Source organism: Ambystoma mexicanum, chromosome 6q (assembly GCF_040938575.1).
Source record: "Ambystoma mexicanum isolate Mex_15411 chromosome 6q, UKY_AmexF1_1, whole genome shotgun sequence".
Classification (NCBI taxonomy): Eukaryota; Metazoa; Chordata; class Amphibia; order Caudata; family Ambystomatidae; genus Ambystoma; species Ambystoma mexicanum.
The window spans coordinates 1,423,958,634-1,423,983,182 of record NC_090937.1 but is presented as its reverse complement, the minus strand read 5'-3'; the positions used below and the strand labels follow the sequence as shown (position 1 = coordinate 1,423,983,182).

The window sequence follows — 24,549 nt, the reverse complement described above, 5'->3', positions numbered from 1 at the left end:
TGATTGCTCTCATATGTTCCTGAATTCTAGTTTTTAGTTTTCTCATTGTACTTCCCACATATATTTTTGTGCATGAGCATATGATTGCATATACTACTGTTTTTGTGTTGCAGTTAATGAAAACTTTAATTTTATATTCTGTTCTGTTTGGTAGCGTTACACTTTTTTCCCATTAACCGAATATTTGCAGCTAATGCAAGTTCCACATTTGTAATTTCCCACCAGCATTTTTTTAGTCCACAGTTGGGTTAGTCCTTGTCTTGTTGCTCTGAAATGTGAATGGCTTAGTATATCTTTTAAGCTGTTTGCTCTTGTAAAGGTAATATGTACATCTTCTTCGATATATATTGATATATCCTGATCCATTTTCAGTATATGCCAGTTTTTCTTTAGAATGTTTCGGATCTGTTTTCTATTCATGCTGTATTGCGTGATGAATCTTACATTTTGTTTTTCTGCTGTTTGCGTCCGTTTGTCTTTCAACAATTCTGTTGTTGACACAGCCAACCTCCTAAACCTTGTAGAAGAGGAAGAACTGTACTCGGTGGAAAAAATAACAGAAGAAATGAACATATACATTGATCTAAGTGAAGAGACTACTTTGAGGCCACCATCATCATTCTTACCTGCATTGGCACAAGAAAATGTTATAGATGTGTTCCATAAGGCCACTCTAAGTGAACTAAGATCACAATACTTCAAAGGAAATCTAAACAAAAGAAAGCAAACCAAAAACTGGCTGAAGGAAAAAACATTGACCAACTACGGAGAAATTCAGAAGTAATGATCAAAAAAGCAGATAAAGGTGGAAATATAGTTGTAATGGATACAAAAGATTACATTACAGCAGCTGAAGAGCACCTCCAAAAAGAACAATGCTATGATAAACTAGAGACAAACCCACTACCTGAATTGATATCTGAATGGACCTCAATGGTAAAACCTGGACAGAACAAAACCTGTTAACAGATATGGAGAAAGACTTTTTGATCAATCCTTTCCCAATAATTGGCACTATATATTTCATTCCGAAGATACACAAGCCATACACAAACTTTCCTTCATTTAGACCCATAATCAACAGTATAGGCTCAATCACAGAACCTATATCAAAATATATCGACACTCCTCTACAGCCTCTAGTGCTGGGTCTCTCCTCTTTCATTAAAGACACAAAGCACGTAATCCAACAAATAGAAGAAATAAACTGGGAAAAAGCTATTTATTGGTCACACTGGATGTTTCATCATTATATACAAGCATACCCCACAATAAAGGATTAGAAACCACCAATTATACCCCCCAATTATAACCCCCACAGAATTTAAGACAAATGGAAGGAATCCGACACCCTGTATAGAAATAAAGTAATTGAAACAAAGAAAAACTATCATGAGCAAATTACAGGTGCATCCAACTCCACAGGAAAGCTGTTCCAAATTTTAAAAACCTTTAAAAAGCCGCCTACCCTCACCCCTCCCTTCCAGCCAACCATGTTGGACTGTGAAAAAGTCCAAACTGCATTCGCACAAAACATTTTAAAAGCTAGAGATACCATTTTAAATTGCAATGTCATTGACACTACACTGACTTTCAACATGGCTGACCCCGAAATTAAAGTATCCAAATTTCAATTCACACCAATAACACCAGAAATCATGTCGGACACTCTCTCCAACATGAATTGCACTTCATGCCCTGAAAATATACTGCCCCCTAAATTCATCCTAGACAACACAGGCATTTTCTCACCTTTTCTTTGCCGTATGACAAACTCGTCTTTTAGAGACCGGACTGTTCCCACTAGTCTAAAAACAGTAACAGTTACACCATTGGTTAAAAAGCCTGGCCTTGACCAGCAAAACCCGGCCAATCTTCCACCTATCACGAATTGCAACTTCTTGTTGAAGATTCTTGATAAAATAGCCACGCACCAACTCCAAGAATACATGGACAAGCACGACTTGCTACACCCACAGCAATCAGGATTTAGAAGTGCACACAGCACGGAATCAGCATTACTCGACCTTCAGTCTAAAATGCTGGAAATCCTTGATAAAGGAAAGGCCGGCCTGCTCATTCTATTGGACCTCTCGGCAGCTTTCGATTTATTAGATCATGGGAAGCTCCATGAGGCCCTGGGAAAAGCAGGAAACTGTGCCGAGGAAGCCATCGAGTGGATATCCTCCTTTCTGGAGGACAGAAAATCTAAAATCACCTGGGGTGGATATTCCTCTAGTACGAACCCTGTGGACTGCTGCGTCCCACAAGGCGCCAGCTTCTCCCCTCTTCTATTTAATCTATATATTCGCTGCCTCTGCGCCCTTCTCTCACAGTTGTGAATTTACTTTACCAACTTCGCAGATGATACACAACCTATTATAGAACTCAGCGGAGACCACACTACAGACAACAGGCTGTCAGCTATCCATAATACCATAGAAAGCTGGATGAAGGCCCACTGGATGTGTCTGAATGGTTCAAAAACAGAACTCATGACATTTGGATCCACAAAAGCCTTATCCAATCTAGGCCCAGTTTATTCGTCATTCAATATCAAGGACTCCAACATCGTGGTCTCAAGTAAAGTGAAAACACTTGGCATATACCTGCAATCTTCACTAGGAGCAGATGCACAGGTCTCATACCTTAAAAAGAACTGCCAATACTACCAGAGATTATTACGCCGCATTAGGCCATATCTCAACGCCAAAAATAGCGCCACCATTGCTAGGGCCACGATTCTGTCCCGACTGGATTATGGCAATGCGTTGATGCTTGGTTCAAGTAACTCCTGCATTAAACAATGCCAGATATTCCAGAACGCGCTGTTAGATCTATCACCGGGAAATCCAAGCGCGAGCACATCACCCACGACCGAATAGGACTTCACTGGCTCGCCATAGAGGAGCGTATTAAATTCAAATCGCTGACACTTGTCCACCGCTGTCTATTCAGTACGGCCCCATCATACCTTAAAAAGGAATTTCACTGGTATGAACCAAGCCGTTGCCTAAGATCAGCCAAAAAAGGGCTACTTAAAGTTAGCCATACCAGAGTCAAAGCTACTGGACTTGGGAGAGCTTTTCCCACCAAAGCCATTACACTATGGAACGAGCTTCCAGATAACCTCAGACTGGAAAGCATTTACTCCCTATTTAGGAAGCAGCTGAAAACGTTACTTTTCCGGTAATTCGTTAATTACTTAGTTTGGACTCCCTCGAGTCCTCCTTTTCCTTTCTATGTAGTCCTGTGACCTTTCTTTTCGTGTTCTTGTCGCGCCCTGATGCTTGCGAGCTTCGGCGCGTTATAAATACATAAATCAATAAATAAAATAAATTACTTTTTGAAAACTAGATCAGTTTCTTTCTACAAACAAAATGCAATGATAGTGGAAATGCTCAACTTTACATTAAACAATATTTTCATGTTCGATAACAAGATCTACCGACAGCTACAAGGAACGGCCATGGGTGCCAAGTTCCCACCATCCTATGCGAACCCATATGTAGGACATTTCGAAATTGAACATGCCTGGACACATGATGCTTTTACAAACCATAACATCATATATTGGGGGCGCTTCGTAGATGACATTCTTCTGATTTGGAATGGAGACACGGAAACTCTAAACAATTGTGTCATATCTAAATTCAAACCAATATAACCTGAAATTTACTACCAACCAAAGTACCAATAGGATCCAATTTCTAGATCTAGAAATATACATAATAAATGGGAGGATCCCAACAACCCTTTTTGTGAAACCAACTGCTGGTAATACAATCTTACATGCTAAAAGTCAACATCCCCATCATATTATTCGAAATATCCCATATGGGGAGATATTGAGAATCAAAAGAAACTGTACAGAACTACAAGAATTTGAAAAACACGCCAAACATGCTATAGAAAAATTCAAGGAAAAAGGGTATAGCAAAAAACATTTGTTAAAATCTTATGAAAAAACTAAAACAAAATCAATAACAGAATTGTTGAGACAAACGGACTCAAACAGAAAAATAACAAAATGTAAGATTCATCACGCAATACAGCATGAATAGCAAACAGATCCGAAACATTCTAAAGAAAAACTGGCATATACTGAAAATGGATCAGGATAGATCAAGATATATCGAAGAAGATGTACATATTACCTTTACAAGAGCAAACAGCTTAAAAGATATACTAAGCCATTCACATTTCAGAGCAACAAGACAAGAAGGACTAACCCAACTATGGACTAAAAAAATGCTGGTGGGAAATTACAAATGTGGAACTTGCATCAGCTGCAAATATTCGGTTAATGGGAAATAAAGTGTAACACTACCAAACGGAACAGAATATAAAAATAAAAATGTCATTAACTGCAACACAAAAACAGTAGTATATGCAATCATATGCTCATGCACAAAAATATATGTGGGAAGTACAATGAGAAAACTAAAAACTAGAATTCAGGAACATATGAGAGCAATCATCACTAAAGATATGAGATACCCACTAAGCTATCACCACCTAACAGAGCATCCAAACATACCTACCAATGAATTTACATTTTTTGGAATTGAAAGAATTATCAAACCACAAAGAGGAGGAAATTTGGAAAAAAGTTTAAGAAAAGAAGCATTTTGGATCTGTAATCTAGACAGCCGTCACACTGGACTGAATTCGGACAATGAACTGATTCATCTATTGTAAAAACAAAATTTTCGTTCAGCCCCAAACCAAAATGAAAAAACTAAATTATTAATGCTCATGTATTTTTTTTTGCTAAATGTTTAGCTAATTGACAAATAAGCAAACACATGTGGTTGTAAACATAAAATCGCTAGCTGCAAGTACAATAACCAAATTTATCTTTAAGCATAACATGACAAATATATCCTTTGGACCAAGAGGGAAGTAGATGTGTCACTATATTGAAAAAGTAAAAGTATAAAAAATTAGCAAAATGCAAAGGTGCTTCTCTCAAAACTAAAATGGTGCATAGAAGATAAGCATGGAAAACAAACGAAGAAAAACGAAGCATGTCTGTCCCAAATCAAAATGGCGCATAGACGCGATCACGTGATACATCAAACAAGATATTTTGCCCAAAAACAAAAACTAAATGAGGGATTAAAAACATCAGGTACAATCAACAAGAAACACGATTATACTTTTTTTTAGCAAAGATAGTCACAGCAGGAAAGACAAGTCGTGTCATTTCCTGACCAAATGGAGGATTAACGATCACGTGATCGAATCGAACATGTGACAGCAACTCCATCTACTATAAAAGAGGAAGGCAAAACAGGTAAGCACATTGGTTATCAGGCCGAAAGCGGGATTGTTTACAGAGAACGAGAGACACAACTCAAAGGGAAAGAGCCAAAAGGTGAGTAAACAATAGACTATTTAACATATAGGTATATCTTTTTGAACTGAGTCGAGACAGCATAAAATGACAATTGTCCCTCTTCTTCTAGCTTTGCATCTAAAAACCATAAATTGGGACAGCTTTAAAACGAACAACTTTTCCCAAAGTAAAAACTAGACAAATGTAGCGGCACAGGGAAAGAAACAAGTGTAAGTGAAAGAATTCTGATTTACAGGTTTTTCGTGCTTGCTACATGAAATGTTAAATTATCCTAAAAAAAACTGTCAAAAAATTCTGAATCAAAAAATGTTTCTATTTTTTTCACTTTTTAGACATACAATTGCATTGCTCAAAAAAACGTGTACAGTCCCTCCTGAAGATCTATCTGAAAAAAACAAGATAGTGAAACACGTGTAGAGGGCACAGAATTGAAAGCATTGATTTATCAATCTGGAAAATAAAATGTGTTGTGCTGAGGGCGCAAGACATCTGGTTCCTGTCTTTCTTTATGAAAAGACAACATTATTGAATTGAGCATATAGCCTGATCAGCTTCAGGCTCAAGGTTAACCACAAGTGCTGCCCAGCAATCAATTAAGCAAGAATAAAAACATCAATGGAAAAATAAGGCTCGTCAAGGAATTGTGTAAAGCTGAACACGGGGGACTTTTTGGACCCTAAAACCAAATACTAATCGCGTTCACTAGTGACAAGCCAGCACCCCTTACTCTACACACACACAAGCCCCAGCCATGACTACGAGAAGTAAACGGAACCTCACAATTGAGAACGTATTACCTTTACTACGCCCCATTACTCATCCTGGTACTTTGCACTCGGACCCATCCGAATTAGAGAACTTATACAACAAAACCATCTTCAAGGCTATGAACCATATAGCACCCCTTAAAATGCAGAAATCCAACCCCTGCGCCCACATTAAAAAATGTTTCACGCCTCACCTTAAGACTTAGGAAAGCGAAACGTACAGCGGAAACTACATGGAAAAACTCCCCTTCAGAGTCCAACAAAGATAATTTCACTGCAGCTTCACACAATTACAAGCTAGCCATTATCTAGGCAAAAAAAAACTTCAATGATCGCCTAGCTAGAGCTAATTCCAATACTAAGGAATTATTGAACATTCTGAAAGAACTTGAATCTCCTGCCCCATACACGATTCCTGTACTAAGGACACCTTATGGTGTACCAATATACAGAATGCTCTCCAAGACAAAATGACCTTGCTTTTAAACAAAATAAAAACTAAATAAACAACTCATTGATAATGCCATCCCACAGGACCTGCCCTTTCCCCTCCACATCTAACATGTCACAATTCAATTTCAAGCCTCTCTATTAAAGAAGTAGAGATGATTATTCTTAAACTTAAACCTTCCAATTGTCAGGGCAAAATCTGTCCAGCCAGGCTTATTAAAGATGCAGCCAAAGCACTTGCCCCCTTCATTACCTCATTCATTAATGCATCATTTGACTCTAGTACCGTAGACACCAATCTGAAAGACGCTTGGGGACTCGCACTTTTAAAAAAACCTTCTCGGGATCCTAACAACCCTTCCAATTACAGACCCATTACAACTGTCCCTTTCCTGCTAAAAATACTGGACCGTGCAGCCTACCTCCAGATACAGCAGTACCTGGAAACTAACAATCTTCTAGGACTCAGACAGTCAGGATTTAGACCGAGACATGGGACTGAAACGGCACTCATCGACTTAAAGACACAAATTCAGATATTAAAAGACATAATGCTCCTATTACTTGATCTGTCAGTGGCATTTGACTTTGTGAATCATGGAATTCTATGTAAACACCTATCATCTGCTGCTCACTTTTCGGACCAAGCCAACACCTGGATTAAATCCTTCCTTAGCAACAGATCTATGAGGGTCTTTGCACCCTTGGCTTCACCATCGCCAGTTACCTGCGGAGTCCCAGAAGGCTCCTGCATGTCCCCAACTCGCTACAATGAGTTCACCAAACCTCTTCTTGATATACCTGACTATCTGGGTATCGCTTACACCAACTATGCGGATGACACACAGATACTCATCCCCCATTACGGGTCACTACATTGCAGACAGTAAAACCGTTAATGATATCTACAGTACTATACAACTTTGGATGGCTAAGCATGGTTTATGTCTTGACGGCGATAAAACCAAACTACTTCTCCTTGGCTCCCCAACTAAACTCAAACTAGGGACCCTCTTCAAATCCTTTAACATTGACCGCATCATTAAGGTAGCCAATGATGTCAAAACCTTCGGAATTTACACTGACTCAGCCCTCTCACTTAGGAGACAGACCAATGCCCTAGCATCCTCTACAGCTTATACATGCAAGCTCACAACAGCCTGCCGCCCTTACCTGACCTCAACTAACTGCATCTCAGTAGCAAGAGCCTTAGTCCCATCAAAGCTGGATTATTGTAATGCGCTCTACTTGGGCATCTCAACAAAATATTAATAAAATGCAAGTCATTTAAAACAACGCAATCAGATCAGCGTGTAACATTCCTAGGAAACAGCACATCACCGCAACTAGACAAAACATAAATTGGCTTATCAAGCAAAGAATAGACCTCAAGTCACTCACTTACCCACAAGTGCCTCCACAACCAGGCGCCCTCATACCTATGACACCTTCTCACGTCATACATCGACGCGAACAGCTAGAACAGCGCAATCCCACTGTATTGATATCCCACGATTCAACCAACAATGCACCGGTGGAGTTAGCTTCCAAGTCCTTGCTGCAAAGAAATGGAATGCACTTCCCATCTCCATACGAAAAGAACCCCTCCTTCTCACTCTTCCACAGTAAGGTCAAAGCATGGTTCTCCGAGCAGCAACCCGTCTGCTGTATAAATAATCTATATAACTACCAGTCACTCCTCAACTGTCAGTTGTATATATGTTACAAAAATACAGGCAGATATTCTACAATTTGAAACACTAATAGTTTTTTACTGCTTGTATATTATTGCCTATGTAACCTGTAAGACTGCTTGTATATTTATGCCTGTGTAACATGTAAGCCCAGCGCCCAGAGGCCCCGGGGCTTGGCCGCACTTTACAAATAAATACAAACTGGGGGGATGTCAACCGAAACATCCCTGCCACTCGCCCGGCAGTGTGCCTGGCTGAAACAAGTTCAGACTGGGAGGCTGACTGACCCATTGGACAGCCATCTCAAGTTTGAATGGTGCATGGGAGAGGATTGGTGAACTAAGCCAGTGTTCCTGGATACATTCAGAGGTCCCAGAGCAGAAACCAAGAGTTGGCCACTGGAACAGAAGTATGCCCCAACTTTCGGTGCTATGCAGATGACACTCAGCTCATTTTCAGGATACCTTCAGCCTCCTCTTCTCCTTCCCTCATCACCGACTGTCTGCTTTCCAGGAGTGCTACTGCCAATGACCCCTGCCTTAATGCCAGTAAGACTGAGATTCTCCTCATCGGCACACCCACTCACTCCTTTCCTGTCACACACTGGCCGGCCTCCCTTGGCCCTCCTCCTGCTCTCACCTGGGAGGCTAAAAACCTCGGGGTCATCTTCGACTCCACACTCTCCTCACATCTCTGACGTCTCTAAGAAGTCACACTACCAACTCCTCCACCTCAGAGGTATTCTTCCTTTCTTCTGCTCCCCCAGAAGCCCACTGTCTCTAGAGCTCTGGTTCTCTCTAGGTTGGACTATTGCAACAATCTTTCTAAATCTGCCTGCCTCTACTCTCCGCCCTCTGCAACTCATACAAAACAGGACTGCAAGACTTGTCCTTGGCCTCAAGCCCATGGATCGTATCTCCCCAGGACTGAAATCTCTGCACTGGCTCCAAGTGGCTACGAGGATTAATTCAAAACCCTTTGCATTGTCCACAAGGCCTTCTGGGGCCTCAATATCTTCAACTCAGGCTTCCTAAATATCTTCCTTCTCGAGCTCTTCGCTCATCCGCCTCCAACTCCCTCAGGGTCAGTCGCTTCTCCAAGCAACGAGTTGGTGGTCTTCGGCTGGGGCCTTCCTCTGAACAGCCTCCCTGCCTCCTTGAAACTTGAGGAGAACCATCTCCGGTTCCGGAAGCACCTCAAAACCTTTGTCTGCTTCTGCTTTTTCTCCTCCTCTCCCCTGCTGACCTCCTGGTTGAAACAGCAACTGCACTGGTTACCTGGCCACCCTCTGATCTCGGGCCCAGGTTCCTCCCACACCAGTCGCACACGCCCGCACTGCCTGGCAAGCCCACGCACTCAGACTGTTTCTCTATCCCTACAGTCCCATTACCAGCACTTAACACCCGTCCTCTGCACTTCCTTGCACTTGCCACCTGCTGGCCATTATTTTTTTACTTTTGTTATAATTCTATTCCCATGTATTGCACTGTCCCCTTCCATCCCCTCGCACTTTTCCCCTTCTTCCATCCCATGCACTTGCGATCTGAATGACACCTGGCCTAGTAGGATCGTTGTTCTGTCCTCCCTTTGTTTCCCCCTCCCTTGCCTCGTCGCGCCTTGATACACTTGTGTATAGGCGAGTTCTAAATGCCATATCATATCTCATATATTCGAAAGAGGACATCGCCAGCACTTCCAACAACCGCCAGAGCCTGTTGAGTCTTTGTTACTGTCCTGACCTGGTCACTCCAATTGAGAAGGAAGATCTCAAAAGAATACTTCCTCCCATAGACAGGCCAAATCTGTCGAGACAAGCTACAATTTGTGCTATCCCCTGAAGAGCTGAGACCCCCAGGGACTGCAAACTCAATACCCAGGGACCACTGCTGTGCATCATCTCAGGAAGCAAGGTTGCGCCTGAAACTTTGTGGGCATCCTTCTAAGTCAGCAGCAAAGAGTCCTCACCAGAGGAGAGGACCGAGAAATGAAGAGTGGACAACAGTCTGTCCTCCGAGCCTGCAGAAGGGCCCAAGAAGCCATCACCTTGAAGATCTGTTGCTGGACGTCCTTCTGCTTCAGTGCCATCACCAGATCCACCAAGGTCCCCGTCTCCCCATCACCGGGGACGAAGAACAGGAGACCAAGTCTTGTCACTTCACTGCTGGAGCTGTCCCACAGCAACACCTTCAATCCAAGGTAATGTCCAACTCCTGTATAACCTACATTGGGGTTTGCTTGTGTGATCCTGTGACTCTGGGAGCTACAGATAGCTTGTACTTGACACTGATCATCCTACCCTCCCTGAACCCACTTGTAATCAACACATTTATTTACCTGCAATTCTAGGGAATCCCTCTGGCTCCTAGCACTCTGAACACTGCATTTTGCTCCTTCCTGCCTTGTTCCAGTCAACCTGCAGCTACTGGCGTCCCAGTGGGCCATCTGAACTTTGAACGTCTCAAACTAGATGCTGTAGGACTATTAAGACAGGATTGGGGAGAATATACAAAAAATGTGAGTTTCATAAAGTGATTTGTTACTGAATAAGCTATTCTATTATGACTACACGTGGTTTACTATCCTAAGAGTATTGCAAGTTCTAAGTTCCTAAATCTGCATTCTAACTCATTTTTATGAGAACTTGAATGGAATGGAATGTTGAAGGGAAATGCTCCCAAAGCCATAGTAAAATTTGTGTTAAGAAAGCATTCCCTGCTAATAAATATTGATTCCTCTGAAGAAGCTCTATAGTCATGATTGGTCCAATACTATTGACTTATTAGGCACTTCTAAGTTAATGTTAAAGAATGTTTGCACCGCGCACTATCACAACCGGAGTGTTCCTCTGGTGGATCTGAAAAGGAATGGGGTGAGGGGTAAGTCAGTGGGAACGAGCGGGATAAGTGCAAGAGAGCAGTGATGTGCTGTTGGCCGCTTCAGGTCGGTTAACACCGGTCTCTGAGCTTGGGGGTGCTTTCCAGTCAGTAGCCATTGTGTGCTGTGGTGCGAAGCAATTTGTGGTTTGTTTTGTTGTTGCAGTGACGTTTGTGCCGTTTGTTGTGCTCCAGGGTTGTGATTGTGTTTGGTTAGAGTATGAGAGGTGTATGCAGAAGGGTGAAATTGTTAGTGGGTTTGTTATTTGCCTCACTATGTGCTAAATGTCCACGTTCTTTTTAGATGTGGTGCGTGAATATCTCTGCATTTCTAGCTATATCCGGCCCAGGCTAATATTCACAATCCTGTCTATATATAACGCACGCCAATATTTACAATTACATGCAGATGTGGCACTGGCCTACCTTCAAAAACCTGTCTAGATGCGAAGCAAGCTAGCATTCACAATTCTATCTAAATGTGGCATCAGTAATATTCCCAATGCAGTCTAGATGTGGCAATGGCTAACATTCGTAATTTTATCTAGATATGGCACTGGCCGACATTCATAAAGAGTACGCTGTTTTTTTGAGAAAAAGGGAACATCTGTGCCGTTAATTGATGCGTTTTCCTTTTTATAAAGCATGGGCTGTGTATACGAGATTCAAATTTAATCACCTCAACAAAAAACGCACAAAACATTGGGTCAAATCAATGGCCATAGAACAAAATCTGATTTGTCGATTCTGCTCCAATCCTGCCAATTTGGAAACCTTAAGACATTTGGTAACCACCTGTCCTCACTTTGAATCAATTAGGCTCAAAATGTTTGGACATGATAACATTGGTGAAACCGAGTTCTCTAGAAAGAATTTTGGGCTAGACTCATGTGGGGTGAAACCATGCATTGGTAATAGCCGTAACTCGGTTTAACAGTAATACATGTACAATTACAGTACGTTGTGTCAAAGGAAAAAAAAGAATTTGGAATGTTTAGTGCAATAATGCTCTGTCATTAAGATTCTTTTATTTACTGTTTTGCGTTTGGATTATATTAATTTTTTAAGATGTTTTTGTAAAGGTTTTGAATAAACCACGTACAAAATAAAGTGCACTGCAAGTGTTCTTCTACTGTTATTGAATTTATTGAGTGTTGACCTGGTTTCAAGAAGCAACAGAGCGCTTTACAGAGGTATGTCTACATGTTTTATAGTACTTACCAGATGTGAAAATTACAGGCGTGTGCCTTAGGAGTATATAATGTCTATTTTCATAGAACTTAGTGTGTAAGTGTTTTCTTAAACCAAGGTATTCTCTGAGTTCTTTGTACCCAACTACGGATCGCCTAAGCCTGGCTGCTTGACCACTCTACCAAACCTTTGGGTAGTTCAGGCTGATCCTAAGGTGTAAACCCTGTTTATCCAAGTTAGGCTTTCCCAAAGTACCGACAGTTATTTTTTTACAAAAATCCTTAAACAAAAAGGGATGCAGTAAAGATCAACCAAGTCACAAGTGATTTTCCTTAACTTGAGCAGTCCAATCCCCAAGAAGAATGGTGCCTTGCGCCCAAAAAATCCACACTGCTTCTCCACAGAATGCATGTGTAGCAGGTAAGTTACTTGTGTTGGTAATTTTTCAAAGGAAGAGATGCAACAAAGTTACTAGGCAAGTAAAACGTGGTTGTATCTTTGGAAGTATAGAAAGTGACTGGTTCTGAATGTTATCCTATGGAGGGCACACACCCACTAAAATATGGCCAAACTACAACATGGCCAAACAGGCAAACATCTCGTGCCATCACCATTTAAGGGCACTCGACACATTTAGTAGCCATTCGCAATAAACGTGAATGTGCACACTACAAATAAAACAAAAATGATAACTATGTATCTGCTGCCACCATTGCATCCCAAATATCCCCATTGCACTGCATTGTAAGATGGTGTGCAATGTTAAAAAGTTACAAAAAATGTAAATGATAAAAATCGAAAATAGTTTCCTGGTACTGATGGTTTGAACGACTGACCCGTTTCCCAATAACTAATGGGCAAAAAAAGACTGGGGGAGTTAAGTTGAAGGATTTACTTCCCCTCCAAAAGTCAGAGCAGGTCAAAAAATGTTTTAATAATTGGGGTTCATAGAAAATGTGGAGGGAAAGTTGCCAAAAGGGAAATATTACCCAACCTTGAGCTTTTCAAATGGTTAGCCTTTCTGCCTCCATTTTAGTCCTTTACAATGTATTTAAATGTATTTGTATTTAAATGTATTTTAATGTAGTGTCGTAGGTGACCCATATTATAGTCAAAGTGTGATGTAAATATGGTAAATAGTGACTAACTGCCATGAGTGTTGAGGTTATAGATTGCCAGTGTTTAACAATGCATTTCTGTACCTGACTGTGTGGACTGCTATTCCTTAACAAACTTTGCCCTTATTAACTGTACTTCACACCAAACCGACCTCCTCCCGGCTCTATCCTGGAATGTTCTGCTACGTTACCATTGAAAGCTTGTTCTAGTACACCAAGTGCAAACTTGTTGCACTTCTACAATAGCTTCTCAGAACCCTTCCCCAAGTACATTCTAAAAAACCCTCTTAACATGATTTATAAAAAATAAAGTATTTCAACAAATTCAATTTCAAAATAGAGACATTAGTAAAAAAGAAATTTAGACAGATTCTACATTCATCTGGTTCAGCAACAGTAAAATGAAGGAAAGCTTACTTGTTGTGTCCATCTTTTTAACTAGCCCTCTTCCTTTGGCATGGAAAGGCACACCTGCAGTCTTCTTTAGCTGTTGTGCAGCTTCGGTTGCTGGGAGAAAAAAAAAGAAAAGAAAAACCCACCTTGTTTAAACAGGTGTACTTTTATACTATTTTAAGACCCAGTTAACAGACTTTGGAACACAGTAAAATGTAAATAAATATTCTAACGTTTTTGGTGCTCAGATGACCCATGGACATATATAGTACAGAACCACTAAATACAAAAAGCATTTGACCACTTAATTTGTATACCAAGTAAGTAATAAAGCTCTGCTCACCTGGTAGCAATACCAGCTGGTAAAGTTTAATCTCTTTAACTGGCTTGGGGTGTGTGATTTCAACTCTTTTCAAAGTTCACAAAAAGGCCTGGGAGTCTCTCTACCGAGAACGATCAGGACCAAAAAACCTGTTCTCTGGGAAGGTCCCATCTGAGGATCTACAGCCACGTTTTAGCTCGCTGTACCTTGCAGAGTAGAAATATTCATTTGCATATCAGTATGGTCTCCCACACTTAGGCAGTCCAGCAACAAAATGCTAGGCAATTCGCCTCTGAACAAGAATTCCATAAAACGGGGTATTTTACCAATGTTCTTTCTCAGTAGAGGGGCTCCCACGCCTTTGTTAAATCTCTTTTCAAAAGCAGTTTAGTTTTGAGTGTAAGTAAATTGGTGGGACGGGGGGTAATAAAGTGACAGGCAGTGTCTTGTATTAAGACTACATTATTATAAAGGTATGACCATGGAAAATGAACATGTATATTTTTAACCAGGGGATTGCAACTAACAGTGCAGCAACACAAAATGATGGGGGCCCTATGTGGGGGTATGCCGAAGGGGATACAGCAAGTCCCCCCCCTCATTTGTGTTTATCCACCAAATCTATATATACACAGCAGTGTGTCCCTGATTGTTTACACATTTAAAATACCACTCACATTTCATTGAACACCTGTATTTTTAACAATCGTTCATTAACAGATACTTAAACTAATACTATTAAAATGACAAGCAAGTTGTGTAGTAAATACATTTCAGTAACAAAATAAACAAAAGTTTTGGGGAAATCCCATTGTCCCAAATTATGGGACCCAAAAACCTTTTGCTTTTTCAAGTTGGTTTCCTTGGCTCTATTTTTGTGGTCAGCGGGACTACAGCAGAAGTCCCCTACAACTGTGCCCCTTTTTGATGTGCTATCCTATACTAGATCATTTGGCTCATAGGATGAGGGTGTTTTTTTCACCTCAGAGCTACTCATGTTGTGGAGTAAACTGGTGGCAGCAAACACATTTTGGATTCTACTGGAGTGCAGTCACCTTTACCACATTAATAGCCCAGTGTACTAGAATGCTAATCATGGAGGTTCATCCAGGTTTGGCTATACTGGCTGTGCCTTGGGGTCCTTTGGCTGGCCTCATTTGCTGGACTGGATGCCTCGCGCTGGGACAGTGTTATTGGGCCTTTCATGTGGAGGTTACCCAAGTTGCACTCCTGGATCTAGTGTCACGCGGTAGGACGGCACCAACCACCAACCAGTGCTCCAGATAAGATTTTGAGGCGGGAGTATTTTACTCCCTATATTTAAACTGAGTAAATATTTTAAGAGGGTAAAAATGACTTTTCTCCTTTGCAAGAGAGTAAAATATATGCGACATCCAGCCAACGTGCAAAAACTGTATGGAAATCATCACTATGCAGCAGCTTTCTGCATTCTGACAGAATACACCTTTTATTATGTATCTAAGGTCTGGCCATTTCATCTCTGTTTATATTTAAATGTTGAAAACACAAAAACCTAGCCAATTACATAGTAAAGCAAATATGAATTCATTGTGTGTTTTAAGGTTCGCTAACAGAATTGTCTTGATGTTTAATGAAAGTCCTCATTTCCTGGAGCTATTACTACCTAATGGTATGCCAATGTTATGATGCAGCAGGGCAGGGCGGCAAGGACTCCATGCTAAATTCTATATCTTATCTCATGGTCAAATGGTTATTGATATAGAACTTTTGGCTAAGCGCTGTACATAGAACATATTTATCACAATTATCAAACCAAAGTCGGTACTCCTTTATTGACCTCAAACGGATGAAAGGCTGAGTTGGCCGTGCTGGGATTTGAACCTGCAACCTACAGATCAGGTACAGATTGCAGCAACGAGTGCTCAACCAGCTGAGCCATCTTGGCTAACAGAGGTCAGTTAACTGAGTATCGACTAAGGCATAATAATCACAGTCCCTAGATGTTGGACGAACCATGTATGAAGCGCTACATGAAGTTAAATACCTATCTGAATTATCACAGGGACATGTTTTGCTGAGTTTCTATTTCAATTACAAATGTAACTTTCATTTGTTTTTGAACAGTGCTTGCACTTCCTGGAGAGTCAGGTTTTGGATGTTTTAATTGTAGCCTTAAAGATTTGAGAGGCTAGAACACCTGTGATTGGTGTAATGACAATCGCTCAGAGACTCAGCTAACACTGACCATTTGCAGTAATGTACCCCATTGACTGCAAGGTACAATGGATGTAAACTAGACCGTGCATAGGCATAACTTTACACACTTTTTACAATTAGTGTACAAATGATCTGCCTCTCCATGGTTATGCACACAGCACAGGAACTCTGAAAAATACAATGGTGAAATACTGATTTACTTTCACTGGAAAAGCATAATTTGTTACAAAACGTTAATTCTCAATTGCAACTTATTTTTCCATCTTATTAATCATACAATCCTAAAATGCTAGGAAAATCAATATGCACAGTGCTGTTTGCTCCATGAGCAGCGACGCAGCAGAAGCTGAATGGAAATGAACCATTCCTTTAATCACAAGGTGCAGTTTCTTTTTTTGAAAGGCGTCAGAGAAATGCATTCTGTTTCAGAGGCTTTTATCCATGTAGATGAATCAAAAGCAGCGTTCTGGTTTGTGTCAAGTAACCTGACCTTTGCACTGCCTTCTGCTCTAAACATGTGTGTAAATGTACACAAGAAAATAATAAAGCTGTCGTATTTCCAAGATTTACACGCGTAAAAATGCCTAGTACGCACCTTATCTGGAGGCCTGCCTTGACTATGCCTCTGCTACTTCTTAGGTTGGCCAAGTCACCATTATCCCTTTGTAGGATGTTTCTGCTGGCTGACTGTCCAGTTTTGACCCTCGAGTCCCCCAGATTTGCCTGTTCCGTTTTCTCAGACTTCCAGATACATTCCACTTGATGCTGCTTCCCGCCGATTGGTCGTTCCTCTGGGAAGGTGGAACCTGCTTTTGGTGGTCTGGGTTCGTGCCAGGAATGGGTGCAGCAGGCCACTGGATACCAGATCATGGCTTTTCCCCCAGAGGAAGAAGTCATTCACGCTCCATTTTATTTTGCCTTTTCAGAGTACTACGCATCTGGCACCGCAAGTAAGTGCCCCTGGGTCCTGGGATATTTATTAGATTTCTCACCAGTGGTTTGGCTTCATCAAAAGTACAAGTCACTATAAAATGCACTGGTCGCTCAATGTACCTCTATGGTGGCCATTGGGTTACCAATATATTTTTAAGCCATGCTCTTGGCCATTTTGCTGTAGGAGCTTCCTTTGTTCAAAGGAATCACGTACATTGACCAAGTAGATTAGAGAAATGACAGTTGTAAGGGGTGTGGTTGATGCCCTATAAAAAGATCAAACCCATAGATTCTGCAGATGCACACACGCTCACTCACTGATGGAGAGGAAGGAGAGAGAAGAATTGATAACAGAAAGAAGAATGGAATAGATTGACTGCCTCTTTGGACCCATTTTTATGGCTTGCCAGCAGAGCACAGCAAGAGGCCTACCTGGAGTTAAAGACCAAGGACTACAGTGGAAGAGATGGACACGGCAATACAGAAACAGGGAGATAAAACTGTGGAGGGAATCTGACCCGCCCCCGCCCGCCCCCCCCCCCCCACATCTTGCTGTCTGCCACCTTTCTGTCAGACAGCCAAGAGAAATAAATTCAGATGCAAGTATAATAGAAAGGGGAAATAATCGTGAGGGGACTGATACTCTAAAAAAGGGGAATAGATGAAATCCTGGCCCCTTTCATTTTTAATTAGAGGGGTGGGGTATGTACATTGACTGAACATTCTGGAAACAAGTACTTATTTCAGCAGCGTATCTGCTTCTGGAGTTATAGATTTGATCCAATAGATCCTGTAGTGAAATGGCTCCTATGCTGGGAGATCCCTCTACTGTACAAGAACAGAAGGGCAAAGGGCATCCCATGGTGTAACTGAAGTAATTTCCTGATTACATCACCAAGTACAGTTCTGGTGCTGATCCATTCAAGAAAAGGGGGAAAGGGTTAATAACTAACACCTATTTTCCCACTTTTAAGTTGGCCATTAAAAATGAGAAATGTACATTTTAAACACATAGAAAAAACACTTGGGGAAGTTTAGCAAACATGCGCTTTACTTTTTTTAAGGTATTTATATGCACGACTTAAGTAATGCAGGGTTCGAAATAGAGGCGAGCTGGGAGATATTTAGCTCCTGCCTTTGGCCTGAGAGAGCCTAGTTGGCTGTCCACCAGGAGCTACTATAGGCTCCCCAGGGCAACTGAGGACAATCAACCACATCTATGTGGATTTAAATCTGTGCACTTGGGACAATCTTTAAATGAGCACTAGGACACATCTATATGACATTTAAAACATAAGGGGCCATAAATTAACAAAGTGATATGTTTGCATCTTATGTGGAAATTAGATTTGCACACCGCTTTACAGTAGCTCCTGGTTCCCCAGTGGTAACTCCTGGTCACTTGTTAATGCTGGATGCAGGAGCTGCTTTTAGCTCCCGCTTGTCAAATCTTAATTTCAATCCCTGAGTAATCTGTTAGTTCAATTGAGTTTTCCAGAACAAGGTTTAAAAAGTGACACGCCTATTGAGTAAGGGGACGGGGGTGGGGGGGTATCTGTTTTCAATAAAGGGAAAAGAAAGATTTAGAAGTTTAATCCTGGACCCTCATACATGGTTTGGGGTGGGTGGGGAAATTACCGAATTGGATGTCACCGATTTGAAACATCCTACACTCCAGCAATTCAGTTAGGCATCAACTGATGAGGAATGCACACCATTCTCTCCTAGATCAGCACATTTACTTATGGGTGGCCTTAGTTAAGAGTAGATTTTAATTTTTTTTATGAAATCCTCTCCACCTGCAAGACCTCCAGCACTTTTTGCCGGACTCTTGGATTTTTGACCAGTTCTCTCGAGCGAGTGGGAACCTTTTTCCACACTCAATCATTCTTTTACTCTAGCTTTGGGAACCTTCACCAACCCTTTTTTCCCCATTTCTTTTGCATTCCTGCTTTCCTCCAACTTTTAGGGGATCTATTTATTGTTGCAGCACACAACACTGTTTCTTCTTTGTTCCTTGCGTTAATAGACGTTACCAAGGGCAGGGTGAAACTTTTCATCCTATCCTACTTATTTTGTGGAATTAGCATATGGTATCCTCTTCCTCACTGAACTAGTGACATTTCTGTTACTGTGGCAAGATACCTCTTGTGGCAGTGTATTTACTTTAATGACTTTTTAGTTAATATTACACAAAGGCTGTCAAACCAGCGGCAGTAATGCACAGAAGGATCACCAATTCCCTAGACCAGTGATGACTTTTTTCATCATTTGTAGTGTGCTTGTCCTTTCTTGGGTCTTCTTCTGTAGTCCTAGATGGGGGAGGTACAGGTGTAAGTAAGTTTTGTCTTGGCAGGAATCCTTTGCGTTTCCTGATGAGGCTCCAGAGTGTCTGAAGGCAGGACTTGTAGGTGGAGCCTGAAACTCTGCAGCCCTTTGGCTTTTGGTATACCTGAGCAAACCAAATTCCCACTGTGGGCGGCTGGCTGTCACGGACAGCCACACACCCCTTTCAGTAAACTGCAGGGAGAGTTTGCAGAAGTTGTGTGTGGGTTACTGTATAAAACGAAAGCTGAAGTTAAGTCAACTACTGGAGCAGAATCCGAAAAGGAAGAAAAGAATAAAAACCAGATGTAACCGATTCCAGCGACCAGATATTCCTGCTGTGTAACCAGAGCCTGTTCTGACCCTTCCTTTCATACGACTTAGGGGGTCTAGAAGACAACCCTTAACTGGATGCTGGTGAGGCTCACTAGGATTGAGATGACCTGCAGAACTAGCCATCCCTCGACACTGCAACCTTCTAGGGTTGCATACTGCCAATACCCTAGAACCTGGGCCATCTTGTTCATCTCGTGAAGCACGGTTTTGGCTGGAACCTTGTGGGGAATCCATGTGGGCCTACTGTGACCCTTTCCCGCTCCAGATGTCTTCAGAACCGAGCCGAAGACCAAGAAATGGATGGAAGCCTACTATGTGACAAATGTCGTTGATCCGATTCCTGTGTTGAGCCCCAATGACAAAGCAACTAGAGCAAAGATGGCTGACTTAGCATAGAGTCTAGCCGTGCTTCTCGGATGCCCTATTCTGAATATAGACATCACAGCGGGCTGGCGACCAGCAGCAGAAGCATTTCTACGGCTTCGAGGCACCACATAGATGCGATCATGCTCCATTTAATTTGCCACTAAAGAAAGTCGGGTAAGAGCTGTTTGAAGGTGTTTAAGTTGCACTACAACTAACGGCATCTCAGAAGCAACAAGGGTTCCGACTAATCCGCGTTTTTTGCCGTTTCGCTGGTATCCATAGCGCCAGGGAGCGCCCTGATCTTAGACATTTTGAGCAGACACTCTACCAATACAGTGCGGTAAGCCTATGCATAATTGATTCTTGCATGGGCTATAAGGTTATCCCAGACCGTACACACCTTTAGGTGAGGAAGATAAGGCTTTGGAGTTCCTCTGTGTACTAAAGGAATAGGAACACACGTATGGGTGCAAGACAGCTATCCCAGACAGGGACAGGGAGTAAAGACCCTACATAAACAAAGTCCTGATGAAGATTACCAGAGCAAGATATGGTTATGAAACCGGTCGACCTTGATACAGCATGAGCTGGTCTCATGCTTTTTTTAGATCTGTGTACAGAATATTTTACATAGACTGTTAAAAATCTGGCATTATACTGTTTTTGTCTGTACATGTTTTAGATGTTGAAAAAAGGACCCTTACACTAGGGTGCCTTTATAATCCATGTATTGTGTATTATCGGTACAAGTTGTTAGATTTTTCTAGTTGCTGGCACCCTAGTGGCCATTAAATTCCCATACACTGGTTTGCAGACATAGCACTAGAAAACTAAGTACTTTGGCATTATCTAATGTAAAATGCCTTGTGTTTGTTCAGCTCTTATTTATACACTTGGGACTGATTTCTAATTCTTGTAAGTGAAGAAGTGGCACATTCTCTGATGTTGGGAAAGATCCATTGACATTTAGAAAACTTTTTTACTGCTATATATGACTGATGGAATGATTATACATATTAAACGTGTTCTGAAAAATCGTTTTCTCTACAGACCGTGATTGAGTGCGACTATGATTTTGTAATTCTCGGTAGGAATAGAAATTAGACCTTGTTACAGGTCCAAGTAGATATACCCTTAGTGTTGTAGTATCGAGTCCCAATGAGCCAGTAATGTGAAGCTGGTTTGCTGGGCGCCCCAGCGTAAGAGGGTGACTGTCTGCTCTCACCAATAGTTCCTTCTTCAGCCACGAGGCCAAGAAATCTGAACCGGAGTCTGCCGTCACCCTCACCTTGGGGACCCGCAAATGGCATTGCTTTCTTCATCACAAAAAGGTACTGTTCTGCTCTTTGGTACCGACCTGAGTGAGCTTGTCCCGTTCTGTGCTCCTCCTGAGCTTGCTGCGACACATTGGGGTGGACAAACCAATCGTGTTCTCCCTGGCCTTAGGACATTAGTCCTTGGGGCTATAATCCTTCAGGGGATCTACCTAACCTCCCCAAAATCTTTTTTTACCAACAACTTTACGTACCTGCAACGTAACAGAATCTTCGAAACATTTTAACTTTGACATTGTCTGCCTTCCTTTGTTCTTCTGCCCAAAGGACATGGATCCCCAGTGCCTCAGACTTAGAGACTCATCCCCAGATAGGGCTGGACTTCCTAAGCCTAGGCTGCTGCTAAAATATATTACCAGGGTCAGTTTATTTTTCCCCAAAAACTAGGTAAAGACCACTCCGCGTTGGAGTGGTCATTTGGGCTCTCCCAAACATTTGTCTTGAATATCAGTCAAGTCATCCTGATCAAACTCCACTGGGGGGGGGGGCAGACCACCCCAAGTACTCAGTCACCCTCGACATGAGACGCCGATAGAGTTCCTCCATCTGACTATGCCCAGACAAAAGGTCATCAGGGACATCAGGATGCACAGGCAAGCCCATCTCCTGATCAGACAGTTCATCATTTCTTGCAAAGGTTGGAAAAAATCCAATCTAGGAGGAGGAACAGACCTGGGCTCAAAAACAGGCCTCACAAACTTACTGCAAGCCTTCCTCGGAGGTACCACAGCCCTCAGGGGCACCTCCTGTTAATCCTCCACAAACGGCGTAGAGGGGGTCGAAGTCGACCAAGGCGCCGACTACTTCGAGGGCGGAGCCCCGAGAGAGTCCTTCGACGGACATTCTTGGAAGACTTCGACGGTCTCGATGGCGTGGAGGACCGGGACCGGGCACGGCTATGGCCATCTCCCTTGTCTGATCGGGACCTCGACGGCTCCCGATCACGCCGACCTCCTGAGGCCAAAGGCGTGCGAATGGTGGACCGAGCCAGTTCCCTGCCAGCTTCTTTTGAAGGCACAGACGGAACTGTGCCTTGCGACTGAAAAATCGCCAACATCTGCTGGCGGAATGAATCCCATTCGGCCGGCGACGAAGACTTGGTGGGACAAATCAACCATCTGGCGGAGTCCTCCTCCGACGAGGACGGGGAAGGTTACCGGTGATGGAGCTTTCTAGAATGCCTCGAGGCACAGGAATGGTGGGAACCACTCCTAGACCGAGAACCCCCTGGATTTTCACCAACAGAGTCGCCCCTCGAGTCATTGGTCGAAAGCCCAGCGGACCTCAATTTACGGGGCTTGGACACCCTACCTACCTTTAATTTGCCCTTACGCTCCTGCAAGGCCTTAGACGTCATGGACTGGCAGTCCTGGCAGGCGTGGCTTTCGCTGAGGCACCAGAGGCAGATGTTGTGCGGGTCCGTGATGGACATTTTCGAACAACAGTCCCGACCTCGGGGTAGTAGAGGAAGATGAAGACATTGTTCGAAGAGAAGAACCGAGCGCGCTGAGATTCTGCAGCAAACACGTGTGTGGAAAAAACAGAACTGAGGCTATGGGCGTTGTGCGTCCTATATATAACATCCGGTGACATCAACCCTCGAGGGACATCGGCTCCACGCCATCGACGCAGGATGCCCTCTGCCGAAAATGTTCCGAAGCAGCACAGCTGTGGACATTACATGTCCTAGATGTGGAATACGTTGGAGGACACAATCCCTTCGAATTATTGATTAGTATCGTAATAAAAGGGGCAAGGTCTTCAGCACAATCCTTTGAGGGTGGCCAGGCAAATGCCTACTTGGCATTTTGAAGGTTTCAGTCCTCCGAGATTGGTAGTTTCCATGGTTGAGATCGGAGTGAATTCAAACCAGGGGACGGAACGGGGGGGGATGGGGAAAGGACACTGGTCTTGGGGCTAGTCGGATGTCAGGAGTTTGTTTTATTGCAGTGATTTTGGTTTGGAGTAAGGAGATTGTCGCAGAGTGCGTTTTGGATATTCTTGCAGCAACTAAGGTCTTTGGTGGCGTTGTCAGGTGAGGGAGCTGGTGTTTCAAGCTCACGCAAGATAGCAAAGATCTCTTTGGTGGCTGAGATTGTTTCTTCAATTCTCCTGTTGTATGTGGCACTCTTGGCTTGTACAATAGCTTGTTTGTATTTTTTGGATAGGGCTGTGAAATGCTGTTTGTTCACATCTGAAGGTATTTTTATCCAGGTGGTTTCTGCTGCTCTTTTAGAGGAGCACAGGGATTTAGGACTGCGGGTATACCACGACTTTAAGGTGGGCACTTGATTTGGGCTTGCGGATGCTCAACTGTGTTTCTTTGTTGATTCCTTTGACAAGGGCTTGGTTGTACAGCTCGAACATGGTGGGTGCAAGGTTTCCCAAAAAACATGGTGGTCCTTAACACCCACCATGCATTGTCCCCAAGGTTCTGACTGCCCTAAATTAAGAGCTTTCCTGAAAGGCCACTTTTGAAGAAATTTGCTCTGAAATTTGACCAACTAATTATTCCTGTACATCACGCTAGCTCCTAATTAACTATGGGGCACCTCTCAGAAAACAAAGGCATTCACAGTGTTCAGGACACTTTTCTAAAGTCCAATTAAGGGCTTCATTAAACTGTATCTGAGGCAGTACACAACTGCATTCTTAGTATAAGGCTGTACCACCTGAACTATTGTAAAAATAAAAGGTTTATTTTAAATACAAGTAGGACAAGAGAATTCTTGGGGAAGCAAGTACTTTGCCATAAATCATAAACACAATGCTTATAGTATGCAAACCAACGCATAAACCTTATTTAGAAGAACAGTAAATTTAAGTCAAACCTAATATAACGCATTTAGAATAGATAACACCTATTGATAGGGAGTAAAGCCACAA

General features: G+C 42.4%; 1 protein-coding gene across 1 annotated transcript in view; it reads right to left on the bottom strand.

Annotated features, from left to right (window-relative positions):
- NELFA (negative elongation factor complex member A) overlaps nucleotides 1-24,549 on the bottom strand; it is a 386,029-nt gene that overhangs the window by 254,867 nt on the left and 106,613 nt on the right. The window contains exon 4 of the mRNA XM_069632129.1: nucleotides 13,873-13,962. Coding sequence (XP_069488230.1) covers nucleotides 13,873-13,962 — 90 coding nt within the window. The remainder of the gene's footprint in view (nucleotides 1-13,872; nucleotides 13,963-24,549) is intronic.